Source organism: Haemaphysalis longicornis, unplaced genomic scaffold (genome assembly GCF_048455015.1).
Source record: "Haemaphysalis longicornis isolate Haplotype H1 unplaced genomic scaffold, Haemaphysalis longicornis Haplotype H1 scaffold_10, whole genome shotgun sequence".
NCBI lineage: Eukaryota > Metazoa > Arthropoda > Arachnida > Ixodida > Ixodidae > Haemaphysalis > Haemaphysalis longicornis.
In genome coordinates, this window is record NW_027526204.1 from 71,724,120 (window position 1) to 71,747,270 (window position 23,151).

The window sequence follows — 23,151 nt, forward strand, 5'->3', positions numbered from 1 at the left end:
GTTTCGTTCATTCGAAAGGTTGCCTCGTTAGAATCAGGCCGGCACCACTTTTGACACACGCTTCGCTGGAATAAGCTAGATAATGAGGCAAAAAGGAAATGGCCATGCGACGCACTAGATCAGGGGCGGTATTCTCGAGTTTTGTCCCTTTTGAGTCCCTTTCAAAAGTGTCCCTTTTGGCGAGCCCTCATTGGCTAAAAGCAAACAGCCGGAAGTGACGTAACGCAAGCGCAACAAACATACTGCCAACGCCCACTGCCTAACCGGAAGTACGTCAAGATGAAAGGGACTCAAAAGGGACGTTTTCAAAAGGGGACAGTTACGAGAATACCGCCCCTGTTCACGCAACAGAACCTACGACGTCATATGTGCCCAGCTGTGCGATTGGCTGAGGCTGGAAAATGCAAACGAAAATTAGGCAGGGCTTACAGGCTTGCCGAACGAGCTGTTTGCGCGTAAATGTAATGCATGTTCACTTTACAGCAGTAAGAATGGTGCGGTAAACGATTAAAGTTACGAAAACACATGTTAACAAACAAGTACCGATGCGTACTGCTGTTGGTACGGGGCGCACTACGCTTGTTTTGGCTGCGCATCAGTCCGCCGCTTTGGAGTTGTCTTACATGACATTGGCCGATTCGGGTTAGCGAAGTTGTCTCACCTGACCCTGTTGCTCGAGCATACCACATGTTTAACAGAACAATTCTTTCTACCGCAAGAAAAACAAGCTAGGTGTAAAATGGTCAAAAACAAAGCAACGGCACCCAACGCTCCGTGGCTCAGTATGGTAGCGCCACCTGGGAGGACTGACGGCAAGCAAAACTGCAGAGCCTATTGACGCAGTGAAAGTTCGTTTTAATACGCGCCGTCATGACTTCATTGCAGGCGTCACAAACATGATTTGGCGGGGGAATAAAAATTTTAACATAAATTGATTAAGTTCTTAGTTATTGCGGCATCATTTGCTACCGGCAAAGCGCCGGGAGAACTATAAAACACGAAATTTTTCAAAAAAAAAAAAAACTTGTATTTTGTCTGCCTGGCTCCCAGTTGCAAGATATGAACGACAATTTCCCCCTGCATCGACGATACGATGATGTCAAAGCGCCATGCTCTGCGTCATTTAGCTTTTGTCCGATACTTATCGGCTACAATTGGTTTACGTACTACAACGCAAGGCTGTTGATCGAGGGCCCATATTTTTGTTACTTGTTCCCCGTCCTAGTTTCAGATTACATAATTTATATACCCCACTGTGTTGCATAAGTGCTATCAAGCAGCTCGAAAGAAGGAGTTCTTTTTCCGCAATCGTAGCCGTACCTGTATGATGAGCCCAACTCGCAGGCGTACCACCTCACGGAACAGGTGCGGGTCCGTTTGTATAAACATCGCCAGATATGTCAAAAGTTCCTGCATGCGTGAAAGCACATGAAAAAAATTGCACATGCCTGCATTAGCCCATTTTTAAACCGATGTCTGCCTGAACTAAACGCTACGAGGGGAATACAGCAGGCCACAAGACGGCGCTGACTATCACAAAGTAAACGCTGTAGCGCTAGCGAGGGCATGACCTTGCGGCACACTGAGTATTGTGCTGGTAATGCTTAATGAGTCATTGCAGCCAGTGTACATGAAAAACTACCGGATGTGATGACAGTGGGGCAAGAGGTTACTCGGAGCAGCCAAGCTAAACACCCACATTATGCAACGTTGTCTTAAGCGGGATAACAATAATGTCGAGGTCATTTTTCGCGCGCGTGGGTCACGTTAAGCAGGAACATGGGAAAGAGATCCCTGCGATCACAGCACAAAAATGTAATCTTGAACGCAAACCAAAAAGAAACCTTCATTTATGAATCGTTTATTTATGAAGTGGTGATTTTGTTGGGGCGAAGTTTACTAAAAGATTAATTAGCTTTGTATTGTGTGTTAATTCCCACTAACCACTCTCATATATACGGCCATTCTTCTCCTGCTGAATCATGATATTTGTGTAGTTATAAGTTTCTACCTTAAGTACAAGCTACGAAAGATGTACGCCGCTAGTAGTGAAAATATGCAAGTCATAGCTATGCCTCATGGCGTGAGTGTATATGCAGATTGTTAGTTACACTGTTAATGTTGAACTGCCCACAAAGCAAGCCTATATCTTCAATAAGTGCTGTGCAGGAAGACCTGAAGGACTCTGGTAATACCCATGCGAATTTTCTGTTCAGGGTGAGCGTGCCACGTTTTAATTCTTTCTTGTTTTGTATATTTTTACTGCAAAGCAGTATAACTCTAACCACCCAATTTTCATGCTGGTGAAGCCGCTTTACTCGGCGCCGTTCCGGAGCTCCTCCTCGCCACCGCCGACCTCTTTCACAACTGTCATTCCTCGCGCCCCCACCGACACCTCTTTCACAAGTTTAGCAGTCAGCTGATAACGGCGGTAGCACCGTCACCCCATTATTGCGGAGAATAAACAGAGGCACGAATATGCTTAAACACGACGGAAAGCCGCTCCCGCTGAACACGTACAGGCGCCGTCATAAGTAATTGGAGCACGGGAGCTGTGGCCGAACTGTATCGGAGCGCCGTGTAGCTGCACCGGGAGTAAATGAAAGGACGAGAACACGCATGCGCGCCTGCCGACGGCGATAGCCCATCTATAAACCAGTTTTTAAATTTGTGTTCAAGCATTGCTCGCAGCATAGTGATCTCGGCGACGGCGCTGATAGCAGAGACGATTCTGGCAGCGTCTCTGGCGCACTTCCAGCTGCCGGAGAAGCGGCGCGCTGTCACAGCAATTTGCAGTGAGTTTTTCGTTCGAATATTTTTACGTCTGTACGCTATCAGCGCCATCGCCGAGACCAGTATGCTGCGAACAATGCTCGAAGCCAGGTTAAAAAAAGGGGTTTGAGAAGCATAAATGGGCTATCGCCGTCGGCAGGCGCGAATGCGTGTTCTCGTCCTTTCATTTACCGCCGGTGCAGCTACACGGCGCTCCTATATAGTTCGGCCACAGCTCCCGTGCTCCAATTACTTATTACGGCACCTGTACCTGTCGCTGTTGCCGCCTCAAGTTCCATTTATCCAGAATTCCTCCCGGATTAAACCCAACTTGCCCGCTTGGAACGCCGGCGTGAGCCCGTAATCCTTCAGCTTGAAAGGCTTCCCGAGCGCCATTTTCGTCTGAGCATTTTACGCCTAGGTACACGCCAATCACCTGTTGCCCGTTTATATGTACATGGATTAACGGTGGAAGGAGCGGGGCGTGCAGGCATAGCTATAGGCTTCACAGCCCCACCGACGACATGTCCGTTGTGGTGGTGGGAGATTTAGACACGGGAGTATGACGGTTCAATGCGACCTGTCGGCTGTCCGTCGTCTAGCGGTTTGAATTTGGGTTGGTGCGTTACACAGACAGCAAGATGCCTACGACGCGGGAAGGAAACGGACGTACAGCTTCATGTTTGTCCGCTAAAATAAAGGCCGAGTTCTTCCACATTTTAACTCCGTATTGCACAGACGCATAGTTCGCTCGAGGGAAGAGGAGCAGGAACTGAAGCATCGTCGGCCCAAACAAAAGCGCGAATCGGTGCGAAAACAACTGAAAGCTGCTGCCGCCGCTGTTGCAGCCGCAAGTTCCAGCTCGTCGAGTAGCTGCGAATTCCTCCCGGGTGAACAGGAACTTGCCCGCCTGGAACGCCGACATGAGCCAATATTTTTGCTCAGCTTGACGGGCTGTCAGACCGTCATTTCCGACGGCGTACGTGTATCACTTCTAAGCGCGCGACAGTAACCAGTTGCTGGTAGTGGTGGGAGGGGCGCGTGTTCGCACAGCTATAGGTTTTATGCCTCCGCAGTTGGTATGTCTGTTCTGCTGGCAGTAGGTTTAGACGTGGAAGTCATATGGTCCAATGCGACTTGCCCGGAGTCCTCAGGAGACGAGCAGATTGGGTTGGCGTATTTCGCGGACAGTAAGGTGTCTGCGACACAGAAGGGAAACAGACAGCTTCATGTTCGTCCGCTAGAAATAAAGCTCAAGCCCTTCCAATCTTCATTCAGATGATTGGTTAGGAAGTATGCTCAATCCCAAATTTCAGACAAACGCTCGGTTGTTTTGTGCGCTCCATGGATTTTGTCGAGCTTCAAAGGCCATCCTTCTTCACAGGGCACTTTATTTTTGTCTTTCATATCTCGCTTACATTTTAACACTCAAGAGGACGACTATTAAACGCACAAAAGCTGTTACGTTATTAGCTGAGGGCACCTTTGAGCAGCCCGCAGTAATAGTTAACTGATCGGTTGTATTAAAGCGAACCTTTAGTGTCCCCAATGATGGCGTTGTACGCAACACGCCGGGCAGGAAAGCCAACTTTCTCTGACCATGATGATGAATTATTGTGGGTTAAGTGAAAGAAAATGCGGTTCCCCTGGCGGGCACCGAACCTGGGTTCCTGACGTCATGAGGCTGGCGTCTATCCGATTGCTCCATTTTGGCATGGTTCAGGCGAACTCCAAGCAGCAGGCACCGATTCGTGCCGACACCCCAAACCCAAATATTAGGCTTACGGAGTGTAAACCCGAGAGTTGCTGTCAGCATTACAGAAACGTGGTGTTAATCGACCAGATTTAGGGGAAATCCCCAAGGTGGAATAAGTTTCTGTAAAGGAAAGTTTGACATCCACCTAAATGCAGCCATACGGCTACAAAGTAAAGCTATACAGCTTTCTCAGAAACTTCGCAGTTGAAGAAAAATTCGTCCTGGGCCAGGATTCGAACCCGGGACCACTGCTTAACCGGAGCAGTCGCTCTACAAACTGAGCTAACCAGGAGGCTAGTCGTTAGTAGCGCGAAAGCGAATTGATCAACAACTCGAAGTGATCAACAACTTTCCTTTACAGAAACGTGGTGTGTAACTTCAGAGCAGCATATACTCGCAGCTTGGGATTTGCTAACCAAACAATCCATCACGAGAGAGCTTCGCGTTCAACTATTGTCGTCATTAGATGGAGGGGTGCATGATTTTTTGTTTATGACGTCAAACGTCTACACTATATCGGCGAGGTCTCTTACTCGTCAAAAGGCATTCATAGGGTGCGATTAGCTACATCCCCCAAAACTTGGCAAAAACAATTAAAGTAGTGTCTAATTAGGTGGTGATGCGCGAGGGCTCAGCACAGACGTGGTTTTGGAGAAGGTTCTGAACTCATGTTTAATGTGATAATGACGGTGATGATGATGATGATGGTTGTATGTTTATGGCGCAAGGCCAACTGGGGCAAAGAGCGCCAAAACAATAGTCATATATGAGGGGTGAAACCTTAAAAACTAAGTAAAGTCAGCAAAAACAAAAGTTAAATTACAAAACGACAATGAGCATGGCTGGTGTATAGGGCCAGATTTCATGATACGTGATAGGAAATGAGGTTTAAAAACTTGACGTCTAACAAATACTCAAACACACGTTTCACAGAAACAATGGCATCGTCACCTAGAAAAAACGATGGATGTAGGGGAATATGTTGTCTGTAGAGTTCTCTGAAGTGTTTGTGTCGTGTTGTGTGAAGTGCCTTGCATGTGATTAGTATGTGCACTACGGATAGGGCCTCTCCGCACCTGCTGCACTGGGGTCTAGAAGATCCCATCAGCAGATACGAGTGCGTCGCATGGGTGTGCCCCATCCGTAGCCTACCCAAGGCGACTGCCGTGTGTCTGTTGTGTGAGTCAGATGTGTACCGTCCCAAGTGTGGCTTTATTACATGTAGTTTGTTGTCTGTCTGTTCATCCCAGTGTGTTTGCCATGTTCTGCGCAGGTGTTGTCTTATGTGTGGCTTGAGGTCTGTGTAGGGTACCGTTGTAATGTCCACAGTGTTCCTGAGTGCAGCAGCACCGGCCCTCTCGTCTGCCAACTCGTTCCCAGCGATCCCTGCGTGTCCTGGGACCCAGCAGAGGACCAGCTCATGCTTTTGTGCATACACGGACATGATAGTGCTGAATACAAGATTAACTATGTGGTTTTTGGGGGGCTTGTGCGATGACAGTGCGCGAACAACACTCAAAGAATCTGTATAGATGATGGAATTGGGAATTTGAGTTTCAAGAATGTGTCGTACAATCAGTAAAATTCCATACGCTTCTGCTGAAAAATTGATGTATGCACGCTCATGGTTCTGGCTGCATTGAAATTAGGACCATGAGCAGCGCACGACACCATACTGGAGGTTTTAGAAGCGTCACTATAAAATTCTGCAAATGTGTATTTAAACTGCAAAGACAGAAAGTGCTGCAGTATTGCAACTCGTGGTACACGATTTCTGTCAAGTCTCATAAAAGAAAGGTCGCACGACACAGGGCGAACTTGACAAGGCGGTAAACTGTTAGAAAAGGATGACCTGTACACATCTAAAAACGAATCACTGAGATCCGAGGCTCGCTCTCTCACTCTAAGCGAAAAGGGCAGAGGAACGGATGGGCGATTTGCAAAGAGCAGAGATGTTGATGTATCGTTAAAGACAGGATAAAAAGGATGATTATTCAGTGATGAAATTTTAAAAGCATATAGCAAATCCATGTACGTTCGTTGGTTCTCAAGGCTCCACTTATCACACTCGACATACAGACTCTCGACAGGGCTAGTGCGAAAAGCACCCGAGGCGAGACGAAGCCCCAAGTGTAGCACTGGGTCAAGCATTCGCAACGCTGTTTTAGTCGCCGACCCATATACCACACTGCCATAGTCTAGACGAGACCCAACCAAAGCAGTATAAAGCCGTAGTAGGAGTTCTTTGTCGGCACCATAAGATTGATGGGAGAGAACCTTAAGTATATTCATTGTTTTCAGACATTTATTTTTAAGTTCCTTGATGTGGGGAATGAATGTGAGCTTGTGATCAAACACAACACCTAAGAACTTGTGCTCCTTGTTCACAGGAAGCGACACGCCATTAAGAGTAATGTCTGGGTCCATATGGACCCCGCGCTTCCTGGAGAACACAACGCAAGAGCTTTTTACAGGATTTAATTTAAAACCATTCTTGTCTGCCCAGCCGGCAAGTTTCTTTACACCAAGCTGGACTTGACGTTCGCAGATTGACATATTGCATGATTTATAGGATATCTGTACGTCATCTACATACATGGAATAAGAGATTGTAGGTGGCAGTGCCTTACCAAGAGAGTTCATTTTTACTATGAAGAGAGTGCAGCTCAACACGCCACCCTGTGGCACGCCATTTTCTTGCACGTAAATGTTTGAGAGTGCACAACCGACTCTTACTCGAAACGTTCTGTCTGACAAGTAACTAACAAGAGTGTTAAACATGTTACCCGAAACACCGCATGACTTGAGGTCACTAAGGATCCCATAACGCCAAGCGGTGTCGTATGCCTTTTCAAGGTCGAAAAAGACAGTTAAACAATACTGCTTATGCGCGAAGGCATCCTTGATATACGAGTCAAGAGCTACCAGTTGATCGTTCGTCGATCGCCCCACCCTAAAGCCTGCCTGGCAGCTCTCGAGAAGACCGTTGTACTCGAGGAAGTACACGAGCCTGCGATTTACCATCTTCTCGAAGAGCTTGCACAGGCAGCTCGTCAGGGCTATAGGACGGTAGCTTGAGGGGGACGACGGGTCCTTTCCCTCTTTCAGGAGAGCTACAACTATAGCCTCCTTCCAAGAGTTTGGAATGTGCCCCGAAAGCCATATCTTGTTGAACAGGTGGAGAAGTGTTACAAGAGTGTCTGTGTGTAAGTTCTGTATCATTGTATATGTAATGTTGTCTGGGCCTGGAGCTGAGGGTGTACTATGACGGTGTACTATGACGGTGTGTACTATGTGATAATGACGGTGACCATACCAGTCGAAGCACAAGCACAGTCCGGTGCAGCGCCTACCTGCGTGAGCATGGCCATGCTTTGGTCTCCAGGGTGCGCATCGCTGATTATCTTGCGCAATTCCTTGGCGGGTAGCGGTCTCATGATCACGTGCTCATGCATCGGAGGCCTGCCCACGGTCACCTGCAAGGACAGTTTTATCAGATACTGACAAGGCACAATAGATACCCCCGCCCTGTTTAGTAAGGGTAGTAATTCCCGTTCGAAGAGAAGAAAACACGAAACACGAGGAACCTGTCTTGAACAAGCATAAATATACTTGTGGTATTTTTAAGTGTAGCGACTCTGTTAGTTTTGCCTATTGAGAGATCCAAAAGGATGGTTTAACGACGTTGTTTGAAGACATTCTGTATCGGCTACTTGATAACAACATAGTGATAACAACATAGTTCTGCCGGGACCAAGTTCTTATGGGCTTTTGCATGCAATTTCACACCATAGGATTTAACACAAATAGTTTGGTCAAGCTAATGCCGGCTTCAAGCTACCCTTTTTAGCTTCAAATGTGGTATAGCCAATTTCCGATTTGTTATAGCATATAGAAAAGATGTTTCTTGTTAACGTTGTGAGGACACATGAAAAAAAAAAAAATGTAAGTGGATACTTGTGGCACACAAGTAATATGGCCGGTTGCCAAGGTTTGCTAAAATTATTCCAGTGCTCTACCCTATAGCACGCCTCAGAGCAAGATTGTAGCTCCAGCGCGTCACAACCTTGAATTGTTCACGCTTCTGAACGATAAGAATTACGCCCACCTCCCCTCGCGGGAACCCTCGTGTGATGCGACGCTGAGGGGGGTTCAAGCGCACGCGGAGAGCAACCGTCGACCGAAAGGCCGCCGGAAAGCGGCACACCGGTTATATGCGCAGCGCGCCCGAAGGAGAGGAGACCGCGGAGAGAGAGAGAGCGCCGCGGCTATGACGCAACACAATCCACTTTAATCCAATCCAAGCCAAGCCAAGCCAAGCCAAGCCAAGCCAATCGAATCCAATCCATCGACCCTCGCGAGAGAGTGTTCGCTATCGGAGAGGAGAGGGGGAGAGTGGCTGCGGACAACAACAACGGACGCACGCAGGAAGGACAGGGCCGCCGACAAGAGATGCTCTCAGCGTCGCATCTAAAATGAGATTACTGCTTTTTTAAAGTGTCTTCAGTCAGACAGTAGTTCAACCCGAGCCATAATTCGCCCTCATAACGAAGTCCCACTGATGTCAATGCTATTGTCACCCCAACTTTGACCACCCCCTATACCTCCAACGAGCCCTTCGCTCCCTCCACCTATTTTGTTTCAGTTTGAACGCAGCACCTTTAAGAAAACTGTTATACAGTTGCCGAGAGACGAACAAATGGGCAAGATCTATTATAGCAATACGGAAACAAAGTTAGGTCGAGACTCCCGGTTGGATACAGTGTATTATATAAAGATGGAATATTAGGAAAATACCTATTTTGTTCCTTGCGCTCGCTGCTTTCACCTCATTATGATATATGAGCATGAATTATAGTTTAAGAATGACTTTTATGGTGTTTTTATTGGGACTATAAGTGCTTATTTTGGCATTTGGGCATAAACATCTATAAATGCCCATTTTCAAAACCGGCGCCTCCATGAGTACTGTTTACCCTCAAGTATTGTTTTCCAGTGCTCTTTGAGATCGTGATCATTGTTCATGCTAACGGGCAACATCGACTATTTTGAACTCTATTAGGTTCACCCCACCCCTCTAGTTGTTCAACCGACTCCAGGAAAAAAAAATGCCATCTCTTTCTAAAAAAAATTTAGGGAAAACTGCGTCAAAAGTTCGTCAACACCTTCGCCAAAAGTGCGCCCAATATTAGCTGTGCCGCCAACCTTCGCTTATAATGCGTCCAATTAATCGATCGTCAAAACTTCACAGACGCAAACAGAAACCAAAAACGGACGCACGCGACGAATTTTCGGGAACTAAGTGAACGCATCTACGAACGACCGATACGTATACTGCTGACACGTGGTTTATGAGATAAATGCGTACTATTGCACTCCTTCATGATCGATTCGTGTGTTTCCTCAGCTAGAATAACTCCTTTTTCTGTATTTTTAAGGAACCGTTATTTTAAAGTCCGGTTTTATGCACGCGCCATGTGTCCAGAGACCTTAACAGAGCTATTAGGTCGACAGTCGGTCTACGGGGAAATGCATTAGCTTTCTGACAGGAGGCCATCGGTCCAACGAAGAAAGATTACGCTTTAAAAACTGCTAACAGAAGTAAAAGAACGAAAGATGAGATGAGAATACACATGGAAGTTCTTGCCGCCATGGATGATCATGATTGGCCTGGTGAACACCGGCCCCGGAACAGCAGTTCCCGCCGACGTCGTGAGGAAGCGTCCAAAGCCCTCAGAGACGTGCCGAAGTTTTGGGCGGGGAATGGCGTCGGCTTGACGTCAGGTCGTCAGGTCTCGGTGAATCATGAGCAGGAGACACGGGACTGGGGAATGGTCACGTCCGTGGCTTACCGGGCTGGGGCGGGCCGACACGATCCAAGAGCCGGTATGAGACCGCTTTATGAGCTAAGACGAGCTGAAGCTCGGAGCCGGGACGGGGACGAAACCAGCACCCTCCACCAAAACTTCACGTGGCGGCAGGGCAGATATGAGATGAACCATGGCAGATGAGGAGCGATATATTCACACTATGTACATGGTGGCCATCCGAGAGCCCGCGTAGGTTGCTTGCCTCACAGCGCTTCGTCGTCATCGGAGGATGTGACCCCAGAGAGAGAGAGAGAGAGAGAACAAACTTTATTTTCCGCAGGACCTAAGTCCAGGTCCTAATTTGAAAGTTCAATCCACCGGATCCACGTAGTACTCCAGAATGTCCGTGCAGATCCGGTGCACGCGTTTGTAGAGAGCTTCCTGGGCAGTCTGGATGTTTGCTATCGGCGGGGGAGACAGCCAGAGCTCCCAGGAGGTGATGGAGGCGAGGGATGGGTCAAGAGATGGCGGGGTGCAGTCCCAATAAGAACGAGGGATGTATGAGTAGGAAGAACAGGTGGGACAGAAAGGATGGCCAGGGCGCCGATAGATGCGGTGAAGAATGTGATGGGAGGGGAGTGAGGAGGTTTGAGCGCCACTGCCCTCTTCATTGTCGTTTCGTGGCAATATCATTGTGTATAAGAAACTTGCAATAGTAACAGACCTCATGTAAGAACAAATATGTTAATTTCGTAAGTTTTTGTTTGTCTTGCATTATTTTAAAGGCGGTAGACTTTCTTGGGCAACATAAACGCAGAAATTTTGGCCTGTCTGTCTTTCTGTCTGTCTGTCTGTCTGTCTGTCTGTCTGTCTGTCTGTCTGTCTGTCTGTCTGTCTGTCTGTCTGTCTGTCTGCCAGTCTGTCTGTCTGTCTGTGACTGAATTCAGCCAGCAGGCCAAAGTGAAACTGAACCTCCGCAATAGTACTCACAGCCAAATCTGAACGTATAAGTGCAGTGTTAATCTTCATACTTGTCAACATTGTTGAACAAGAACAAAACATTACGCGAATATATAAGGCAGAAAATTAATACGTGAGTGATATTTGCAGTGTTCCTTTATTCAAATTTCACGGATGCTTGCTTTTTTCTGCGACACAAATGAAATACTACTTAAACTACAGAAAACCGTCGACTTCTGCTACCCGCGCTACCTGGCGGCATTTAAAAATCAAAAGGCAACAGCAGCGAAAGGTTCGACTACATAGGTTGCACATTCCGCTCGGAACGCTCGTGGAGTACGGCAACGTGGTTCTATAAACGTTGTAGTAGGCTGCCTCGATTCACGCGCGTCTCCGCCGTACGGCAGCGCTGGCATCAAGGCACCCGACTTGGAGAAGTGGAACGCGGTAAATTTAAATTGTCTTGAGCAAACTTCTAGCGTGTTATGTTTGTGGGAACGAGACGGGAGAGGTACAGCACGAGATGTGCGCGGGAAATAGAAGAAGGACATTTAATTGCCAGGAGCGCCAGTTGACTATCGTCTTTTGTCGACATTTGCAACCAGAGGAGCAGACACGGGGTCATTTTTGTGTCTGTTTTTGTAGTGCCCATTTTAATTGCGTCAGGCACACATAAGGTAGCGCTTTTTTAATAAATATACCAAGCTTTCAAATATTCTTTTTCATGCCTGCTTCAGTATTTGGACGCTCCAGAAAGTGACATCGAACATGAATGGGAACGGTGCGATGGTTGGATTAAGTCCATTTATCCTCGTTAGTCCAACAGCTTTACATATCTATTGGACGGCTATAGTCCCCTGTTGGCATCTGTGCCACCATATTGGTTTGGGTATCGCAGATAGAGATCGTGCAAGTTTTTGTTTCAAATTGTTTGTACGTATTTAAGAATGTATGGTACCTGCATTTACATTAGAGGCCTGAAACATCGTTTTCCCGCATATTTTTGGCTCCAAAAGCGAGTTTACTAATGCCTAAAAATCTGGCCCCTAGTCCTACAGTGCGCACCATTAATATTTGAATCATCATCGTCGTTGTTTCCTTTTAGGCGACAGGCGGATTTTACTGAATGTATGCGCTTTAAATCATCCGAACACAGTGTTTCGTGCCAGTCCGCGGATGTGAATTTGAGTTTGAGTTTATTTTGTTGAAATGGTACATAAACGTACAGGCAAGAAAATGTTGGGCCAATAGCCGAAGCTAGTGGAGGCCCACATACAAATGGGTTTGCAGCAAAAAAACATCAACACAAGATTTACGCTAATAAATTTAAAACTAGTAAATAAACATCAGCATATATGTACAGATACACAAACGCACACATGAATCCATTCTGCAGAGATATATATACATACATACACAACATGTATATATATATATATATATATATATATATATATATATATATATATATATATATATATATATATATATATATATATATATATATATATATATATATATATATATATATATATATATACAGAAAGAAATGCTGGCAGACTACAACGCCAAAGAAGGCATAGGGGAATGGTTAGAATATTTTTTTTTACCGTTAGTGACGTTACATTTTTTTTTAATATTATTATTAATTACGTGAGAAAGAAAGAAAAACACGCGCCCAGAGTGGGGACCGAACCCACGCCTTTCGATTAGATCTCGAATGCCTTACCAATTCGGCTATCTGGGCGACTCTGTCCTCCTTCACTTTCTGGGGTATTTATATTTACTACAACTGTATCTGACGCTTGAGGGTGGTAGCCAGCGCCACTCTGACTACACGGGGAGAAGGGGACCTTCTTTTCAACCCCCGGGGCTTGACGCGAATGTCTACACCCTGTCATATGTGGATAACTGGCGGGAAACCCTCTTATGCTACCTTGGCATCAAGGCTGCCAGAACCGAGGCCCTCGCTAAGCTTTCGCAGGATAATAGGATTTGGAAATGAGGGGCTCGCTAGGAAATACAGAAAGAAATGCTGGCAGACTACAACGCCAAAGAAGGCATAGGGGAATGGTTAGAATATTTTTTTTACCGTTAGTGACGTTACATTTTTTTAATTATTATTATTAATTACGTGAGAAAGAAAGAAAAACACGCGCCCAGAGTGGGGACCGAACCCACGCCTTTCGATTAGATCTCGAATGCCTTACCAATTCGGCTATCTGGGCGACTGTGTCCTCCTTCACTTTCTGGAGTATTTATATTTACTACAACTGTATCTGACGCTGTAGTCAGATGTGTAGTCAGAGTGGCGCTGGCTACCACCCTCAAGCGTCAGATACAGTTGTAGTAAATATAAATACCCCAGAAAGTGAAGGAGGACACAGTCGCCCAGATAGCCGAATTGGTAAGGCATTCGAGATCTAATCGAAAGGCGTGGGTTCGGTCCCCACTCTGGGCGCGTGTTTTTCTTTCTTTCTCACGTAATTAATAATAATAATAAAAAAAAATGTAACGTCACTAACGGTAAAAAAAAAATATATTCTAACCATTCCCCTATGCCTTCTTTGGCGTTGTAGTCTGCTAGCATTTCTTTCTGTATTTCCTAACGAGCCCCACATTTCCAAATCCTACATATATATATATATATATATATATATATATATATATATATATATATATATATATATATATATATATATATATATATATATATATATATATATATATATATATATACAGTGCACTCATCTATTTAATCATACATGCAAAAATTTACCCATACATACATGAAATTGTACAAGAATATATGCCAGTATCTGTTGTGTTTCTGACGTTTGGGCACACCTCACGACAGAGAGGGGTAAATGTTCCCTCTGCCTCCAGTTCTGTTTGTTCTAGCTCACCTTTTTTAGATGTAATTCTGTAGCCCATACACTGTTTTTTTTTTTGCTTTTTGTCTTGTGTTTCGCGCGCGCCACTCCCGAGAGCGTGAGGCGAGGGCTTTTCTTCACCGCTTGTTTTTGTCCTGTATTTATCTCGCCTCTTTTATACAGCTCTTAAAGCGGCATAACATATATTTCAACAAAAACCAGACCGCGACGTTCATTTTTGCAAACGAACGCGGAAATTTTTGTCTGTGTGCTGGTGCTTTGCCTCAATCTGCTCACGACCGCCTGTGCGTTAAGAAATGTCGACATAATTGAACCATACCATTAGTGGTACACTTTGGAAATGTTTTGCTAATGTACAGCATCTTCAGACTCGCTATTATCGGAGACACATAAACTTTACCAAAGACATATCGCTCAAAAAATAATTCATACTAATTTTGGCAGACTCTCCCAATACATCGAGGAAGCATTAAAACCGAACGTTTATGAGTAACACCTGTGTCTGCTTATGCCAAGGCCAATGCGTGCTACATGCTTGATCGCAGCGCCAAAAGAGCACTTTGTGGTGTGCGTCTGGCCGCAGGAACAAGTTCTGTGCTATGTTCTTCACCAGTGGTTGGGTATTCAGAGACCACTCCGGCATTTTAGCACGCATGCGAGACAACATATCTCGTGCCATTTACGAAACAGTTGGAGATACTGTTTGCCTCTGAAATCTAGAAGTTATGGAAAACTTATAGGAAAAAATGGCCGCGTATCTGCTCCTTTCGTTGCAAATGACGTCAAAAGACGATAGTCTTTGTAGGAATTTGCCAAGGAAATGCCCCCCTTTGCTTTCCCGCTCACCTCTCATGCTGTTCCTGTTCCGTCGCGCTCATCGCAAAGTGAACACACTAAAGGTTTGCTCAAGGTGATTTGAATTGACCGCGTTTCACAGCTACAGGCGGGGTTCCTCGATGCCCGCGCTGCAGTACGGCGGAGACGCGCGTGAATGGAGGCGGCCAACTACAAGGTTTATAGAACCGCGTGGCAGTGCTCCACGTGCGTTCCAAGCAGAACGTGGAACCTAGCTAGTGGAACCTTTCGTTGCTGTTGCCGCGTGATTTTTCATATGCCACCAGGAGGCGGCGGTTTTCTGCAGTAGATGTAGAATATCATTCGCTATCGAAAAACCAAGCACCCAGGAATTTTTTAATAAAGGAACACTGAAAATATCCCTTGTGTACTAATTTCCTCTGTTTTATTTGCGTAATGCCTTGCTCTTGTTCAACAAAGTTGACAAGTTTGAACATATAAACCGGACTTAGACGTTTATATTTGGCTGTGCGTATATAAGACTATTGCGCAGTAAGCATTTTACTTTGGCCGGGTGGCTGAATCGAGTCACAGGCAGACAGACGGACAGACAGACATACAGACATACAGACAGACCAAAATTTCTGGGGTTAAGTAGCCCAAGAAAGACTATCGTCTTTGATAGCCGCTCACCTGCTTCTGTCGAACAAGCAGATCAGTGACGGACATCGCGAGGTCACCGACTCGCTTGCCCACAGGGCCTGCAAAGTGGCGCACGAGGCCCCACCTCTGCTCTTGGCAGGCGCGCTCGTAGAAGTCCTGGAAGAGGTTCCACACGGTCACCACCGAGGTGGGAAAGCCCAGGCCGGTGTCCCAGTTGAGGCCCTTGTTGATGGACAGGTAGAACAAAATGTCCCCCTGCTCCTCCATCATGGTCGTCTCGCGCAGCGTCGTCAGCAACTCGAACTCCGCCACCTGACGCCATCGTGCGGAGGAGACAAAAACACCGTCAGCCCCATTATTAGATTTCCAGTGAGTACGTATAAATAAAGGCGATCCGAAAGTTCAACGGAGCACGAAAGCGGGTACCAAACTGACAAATATAAAAGTTCTGTACGCTTCGCCAGAGTTGCGCGTCCTCTTTCCAAGAGCCGTCATGCCGCCGGTTCCAGTATGATAGGAAAGCCCACTTTCAATGCTGCGCACCGAACTGCAGCCGCAAGCCGGCGGCTGCGGCTGCCTTTCGCGGCGGCCGGCCTGCTATTGGTAATATAGCAGAAGCTGATTGATTTATTGTAAGGTTTAATATGCCGACGCAACCCATGCGACGAGGCGCGCCGTAGTGGAGGGCTCCGGATTAATTTCGACCACCTGGGGATCTTTAACATGCCCCGAAATCTCGTACACACGGGCGTTTTTGCTTTTCACCTCCATTAGAAAAGCGACCGCCGCGGCCGGGAATCGAACCCGCGTCCTCGGGCTCAGTAGCTATAGCGCAAGCTGATGAGGTCTTCAGCCGAAACGCCTTGAGGGGAATCATGTGGACCCGTATCAACGGCTGCATCCGCCATTCGAGGCACTTATGACCGCACCTGTTCGAACTGCAGCTCCGATATTGCGCAGAAGGGCACTTCCTCCTCGCCGGAGACCGAGCCCCTACGCGAGACGACCAGCGAGGAGAGGCCGGAGACGAGGGCGGTCTGCTGCAAGCGGTAGTCGTGGTACGTCTCCTCGCTGGCAGGGCTGGACCGGGCCAGCGAGCGCGAACGGCGAATCATACCCGTGGCCACGGACTTGCGCCGGCCTACTGCTATTCGGTCGGCGCTGCTGGCACGATGACGGCGAGGGGTTCTCTCAACGGGAGTAGAACCACCGGAGGAACTCGGCCGTAGCCTGAACGCCAACTTCTCACGTGTGGGACGCAGGAAAGTGCTGGACATTTCGCGCTCCAGGTAGTCCCGGATCTGCATGCCGATACGGAAAACAAGGCGCGCAGAGTGCGAGAAAGAAGTGAACGGAGCTGGCAGGAGCTGCTATTGTTTCGCTGTATATGAAGAAACAGATGGCTCTTCGGAGATACGGAGAGACGGCGAATTAGCACCAATGACATGGTTGCTTTTTACAATTTGTCGTTGTTGCAAAAACGGAATTGAATTTGATGATGAAAGCGTTAAGGATGTACAAAAATAGATGTAGTTTTAACTTCAGAAGGAGCGCCAAAAATAACATAGAATAAGTTGTTGGTTTTTTAGTTTTTATTTCCTGAAATGTAGCAAGTTGAGGTGCTCATCACAAAAAATATTTCCTTTCTGTTAGATTCACTCTGTTTTAACCCCGGTTGAACGGGAACATAGGACGCTTTTAATGGGAATGTTTCACTTCCTTGGTGATCCCCCTTGAGCCCTTTTAGAGGACTTATTTTGTCTGTCAGGTATGAAGATATTGTGGTAAAAATTGTCTCCTCCCTAAATGATTTGCCAACTTAACATGTCTGCTTTGTTATAGCTACACGAGCAACAAAAATTCCATCATTCTTCCCGTCCTATGCCTGTTCATGCCACGTTCATGACCAAAGGCAAGTTTCGGTACGCGCAGGACATGGGCCAGTCTTAGTGTAAGCCAGGCGTCCGCCAGAATTTATACTTGTACGGCGGCTCTGCATCTGAACTAAGGAATCATTACGAAAGGGTAACTGAATTTCGTTAGCAAAGCTGTTTAGGTTTTTTTTTAAGGGATGAAAACAACAGCACTATGCACGGTACACGAGAATGAATAAATACACACTTGGGTTGTCCGCGAGCATGTGTCTCGAATCAGTTGCGTTTTTTTTTTTATCCCTGCGATTACGGGCCAAACCAACCCATGTTTCAACCCTTCCGATGTTCTTTCAATGGCTCCCGCGAAGTGCGGCACAATGAGGAAGAACGGCAGGAACAAAGTTTCTCCCACCTCCCCTCGCGGGAACCCCTGTGTAGATGCGACGCATCGGGGGTTCCGTTGTTGTTTCCGTTAGGTTGATTCTCCAATCGCGTGAAACGTGCCGTGAACCCCCTGCCGCGGCTATGACGCAACGTGGCGCGGCTATGACGCAACACAATCCAACACAATCCACTTTAATCCAATCCAATCCAATCCAAATTCAATCCAATCCAATCAAAGCCAAGCCAAACCAATCGAATCCAATCCAATGCCCCTCGCGAGAGAGTGTTCGCTATCGGAGAGGAGAGGGGGTGAGCGGCGGAGAGCGCAGCTCGCGCGGCGAGGAGAATGGGGGAGGGGTGTGGACGGACAACAACAACGCCGTATGGAGGGACAAGGCGAGTGAATGAGATGCAGTCGCATCTAAAAGGGCGCGTACCATTTTGGGCAGCCGATCCGGGTAGCCGTTCTCGTAGTCGCCGAGGAAGTCGAGGCTGGTCACGCACGAGGTTTTAAAGAGCTCGTCGATGTGGTTGAGGGACACGCGGGTGCCGTGCACGTAGCCGCTCACCAGCTTCTTGATGGTCTGGCGCAGGCTGACGGGCACGCGGTCCCCGCTCAGCTGGCGCGCCTGCAGGGTCACCACCATGGTGGGCCTGCCGGAAGCGCGCCAGTGAGCGCGAAGCATGGCGACGTTTGCGCGGAGCGTGCTCGAGAACAGGTCGACGTCGTTCAGCAGGTGAAACTCCTCGCTGTCCAGGTTCTGCGGGGTGAACACGCACGGCCGGTCCTGGGGCGAGAAAAACAAAACACGTAGCCATGGAGAAGATTGTCTGATTGTAGGGTTTAACACGACGGAGCAATGCCTGGGCTATGAGGCCCGCCGTAGCGGAGGGCTTCGGATTAATTTAGACCACCCGGGGATCTTTAACGCGAGCCGAAATATTGACACACGGGCGTTCTCGCATTTCACCTCCATCGGAAAAGGAGCCACTGGAGCCTGAATCATACCCGCTTCCTTGGGCTCAGCAGCACACCATTTCAAGGAGCACTGACACGAAAATTTTATGTTACACTTTTATTGTTTTTATCGATGATTAATGGCCTGGCAAACCTGAAAGAGCACATCAAATACTTCAGCGCGCTATAGTTAATTACATTGAACGGCCTGAAAATCGTTTGTTTCAAATTCCCTCGCTTTCATCCCGAACGGCGCATATGAAAGACTCCCTGCCTGACCTCACTGCTTTGTGCGGACGTCACCGGCGCCCGCTTGAGAGGGTGTTGCGCCCGCTCGCCGCTCGTGGAGCCGCGCGCGTGAAGTGACGTCACGAGTTTTTGACGAGCGCTGTCGCGTCACTTCTTTTTCCTCTCCTGGAGTGATGTCACGCTGATGTCCATTTCCTGAGTGCCACTCCGCGCGCTGCTCCGTTGGCGCGATAAATGAGACCCAATTAAACTATGTTCTTCGCGACGCAGGCCGCTCATATTTCAGCCAGGGTATTCTGTTGAGTGAAGGAAGCGAACTGTGCAATAATATTAACGCCGAAAATTGGTGTCAGTGCTCCTTTAAGCACCCGAGCAACCGCAAGAGGTTCGCCACGAAGGAGGGAACATGAAAATATATCTGGCAACATCAACTCCTCACATCGTTAAATTTCCAAATGTCTGTCCTGTTTGTGACAAAAAAAAATGAAGGTGTTTTCAGATGTAGCCTGGCATCTTGCACAATCCCCGATGAGCGTTTTGAAGCAGCTAGGTGGCTATTTTCGAAAAGCAGTGCGCCCCTTACGTCTCCTCCTGCCCTTATACCTTACCTGTGCGCGCGAACACCTGGGTAATTACAAAGGATCGTTACACTTTCTTTTGTAAAGTAGGCGTTTCTCCCGCTCAGGAAAAAAAGCAGAAATACTGCACTAATTGAATTATTCGTGTCACTTGAAAAATGTTTGATATCTTTCCGTTATATGCCAGCAAAAAAATTATTTTTGAATTCACGCGCTAGGTGAACGCCCGTCTTGTGGGATAGGCCTAAGTTAAGGGTTACTGAAAATCCAGTTTTTCGGCTTTTAATGACAGCTGTAGGGCATCCCCACGTTTTTTTTTGCCTTTCTGGCAAATCCAGCAACCGCGACTGATAATTGTAATCGTGATCTCGTTCTTAGAAGCAGCATGTGGTAAATGCTTGTCAGTGATGGATGGTATCGATGCCAAAATTACTTTTTCTGAGCCCTTTCGCTCAAAGGGGAATCATTAATGAAAGTACATCACAACACCCTTTTTGGGACCTTTAAAATTGGGATAACAATGTTTCGTATTTTGTTTATTACAAGCGCTCCCCATTAAGCGCCTCCTCACATTTTCGTGGAAACTAAATAATGTCACGTCAGTGGGACTCGAAAACTAAGCATCCCCAAAATTTGATCCCAGTGGTTTGAAGAAACAAGTGTCTACGTCAAATAATAATAAAAAAAATGCCCGCGAATCTGCTCCTTTCGTTGCAAATGTCGTCAAAAGACGATAGTCTTTGTAGACATTTGCCAAGGAAATGCCCTACTTTGCTTTCTCGCTCACCTCTCATGCTGTTCCTGTACCGTCGCGCTCATTCCAAGGTAAACATACTAAAGGTTTGCGCAAGGCGATTTGAATTTACCGCGTTCCACTGCTACAGGCCGGGTTCCTCGATGCCAGCGCTGCAATACGGTGGAGACGCGCGTGAATGGAGGCGGCCGACTACAAGGTTTATAGAGCCGCGTGGCCGTGATCCACGTGCGTTCCAAGCAGAACGTGGAACCTAGCTAGTGGAACCTTTCGTTGCTGTTGCCGCGTGATTTTTCATATGCCGCCAGGAGGCGGCGGTTTTCTGCAGTAGATGTAGAATATCATTTGCTAACGAAAAACCAAGCATCCAATAATTTATTAATAAAGGAACACAGTAAATATCCCTTGTGTACTAATTTCCTGTCTTATATTTGCGTAATGTCTTGTTCTTGTTCAACAAAGTTGATAAGTATGAACATATAAACCGGGCTTGGACGTTTACATGTGGCTGTGAGTATATAAGACTGTTGCGCAAGATCAATTTTACTTTGGCCGGGTGGCTGAATCGAGTCACCGACAGACAGACAGACGGACAGACAGACAGACAGACAGACAGACAGACAGACAGACCAAAATTTCGGGGTTTAAGTAGCCCAAGAAAGACTATCGTCTTTAAAAATGAAACCTGACCACTTCTGGGATGTTGATGCAAAAGCATTACTGTCCAATTAAAGGTCGCAGGGTGTTCAGAACCACAAGATCACCCTACTCACTGGAGAGTGGTGCGCCGTTAGGTGAGGTTAGCAGCAGTCCCCATAGTGCGTTGCTCGAAGCAAAGGTAGTGAACACGGAAGCGGAATAAGACACGTCTTCGCGATGCGTTTATCAGGTACGTAATATTTCGGCGTTTAAAGCTGCCCAGTCAAGCATAAAACGCAACAAATTTAGACAAAAGACGAATGACACAAGGACAAGCGCTTAGAACGAAAATGTGCGTGCCTTGCACACTGTGATGGCGATGAGAGTGATTACAAGTGAAGGCTGAAGAGTTACACATGCAAACGGGCTCGTAGAACTAGAAATATAACTTAACAACGTGAGGGTTCGAGCTAGTTGGTACTCCATAGTGAAAATTTGCATAGTGCAAATAGGGCATAGCGCAAATCTATGAGCGCTTGCCCTTGTGTCATTCGTCTTTTGTCTAAATTTGTTGCGCTTTAAATTTGCACTAAGGAGTACCAACTAGCTCGAACCCTCACGTTAAGCATAAAACGTTGATTACTTTAAGTGGGCCACTTGGGCCAATATAACCTTACCTGCAGAATGTATATTTTGCTTGTGGCCAGCAATCCAACGTCTCTGGACAGTCTTCCAGACAGGCCAAGCTTGCGGGCCTGTCCCAGGTAAGACCAGAGATCACCCAGCACGCGCGCCGGATACACCTCGATGGGCGCGGCTTCCATAATCGTCTGAATGTCAGGATAGATGCTCGAAACCTTCTCCTTCACCGTCCAGTCCTCTGCCAGCAGCGCCACCTGTTTCGGAAGGCAGCGGCGTTTCCTCTCAAACCTGCCACTACTACCGCGCCCCCATTCACTGAAATTCGTTGGTCAGCGCTATATCTACTGGATTCCTGCCTCAGAAATAAAAAAAAAAGCAATGAGCAAGTATAACTCCCCAACCACTTTTACAGGGAATATTATTTCCCAGGCTACGTTTAGGCCGGCGCGCCATAGTTATGTGCACGCCGTCTTCACTTAATTTACTAAGTGCTTTCAAGCGAAAGCCCAGCAAACTCTTATGCTTGGCACCTTTTATGCACACGCACACCCGTTCACGCAGCACCCACGCGTTTACTCATCTTATTAGGTCATAATCTACCTAAATGCACATTATTCGACCTTAATCGGCCTTAATACATTGTAGTTATTCTTCCTTGACTTGTGCCACGTTATTCTACGTGAATTTATCTTCGTTTACCCTAGTCACCTTACTACTCCACCCTAATCTTATCTTAATACTGACCACTAACAATCCATAATCCATCTCAATTCATATTTAACAGGGTAATTGATGCATTTGGTTTTATTCGAGCTAGGTGCCCCTTCCCGCAACTCTTCAATCAATAAAGCATTAATAGTATCTCATACATGGCTGGCAAGCTTAGGTTCGCATCTGGCCTCCCCTGGGTCACGGGGGAGTTCGTACAGTTCGTGTAGATGCCGGGGTCATTCCAGGTAAGCTTACGATGAGGCATTTAGGAATTTAGCATTTATAAGGCCTTTTACTGCCTTCCTTTGGTTTAATATCGGCCAGGAGTGGTGGATTGTGCCACATATCACTCAAGTGTCACTAATCTGAAAAGCCAAGCCCAACTTCAGAATCTAGAATTGCGACGCAAGGCCGCTAGACTAACCCTTTTTTACAAATTCTTTCATTCATCGTTTCTGACGCATCCAGTATCATGCCCGCACATCGAATCTCCTCTCGTACTAGCCACCGCAACACTGTTTATCCTGCGCATGCCCGTACAACTGCCCACCTTCGCTCGTTTTTTGTTCAAACACAAAGGATTGGAATGATCTTCCACCCGACGTCGTGCACCACTCAAGCCCGGTTGTGTTCAAAACCCACATCGAAAGAAACAGCCCACCCCTCATGTAACACCCCGTACTGGGGTATTTGAGGTATAATAAATAAATAA

The 23,151-nt window shown here is 47.0% G+C and overlaps 1 protein-coding gene across 1 annotated transcript in view; it reads right to left on the minus strand.

The window, feature by feature from the left end:
• The window catches only part of LOC144159896 (putative phosphorylase b kinase regulatory subunit alpha), a 60,993-nt gene that overhangs the window by 21,126 nt on the left and 16,716 nt on the right, over window positions 1-23,151 (minus strand). The window contains exons 7-12 of the mRNA XM_077691551.1: window positions 21,764-21,982; window positions 18,346-18,696; window positions 16,580-16,951; window positions 15,681-15,962; window positions 7,882-8,004; window positions 1,321-1,410 (exon numbers count right to left, since the gene is read on the minus strand). Of these exons, the coding sequence (XP_077547677.1) occupies window positions 1,321-1,410; window positions 7,882-8,004; window positions 15,681-15,962; window positions 16,580-16,951; window positions 18,346-18,696; window positions 21,764-21,982 (1,437 nt within the window). The remainder of the gene's footprint in view (window positions 1-1,320; window positions 1,411-7,881; window positions 8,005-15,680; window positions 15,963-16,579; window positions 16,952-18,345; window positions 18,697-21,763; window positions 21,983-23,151) is intronic.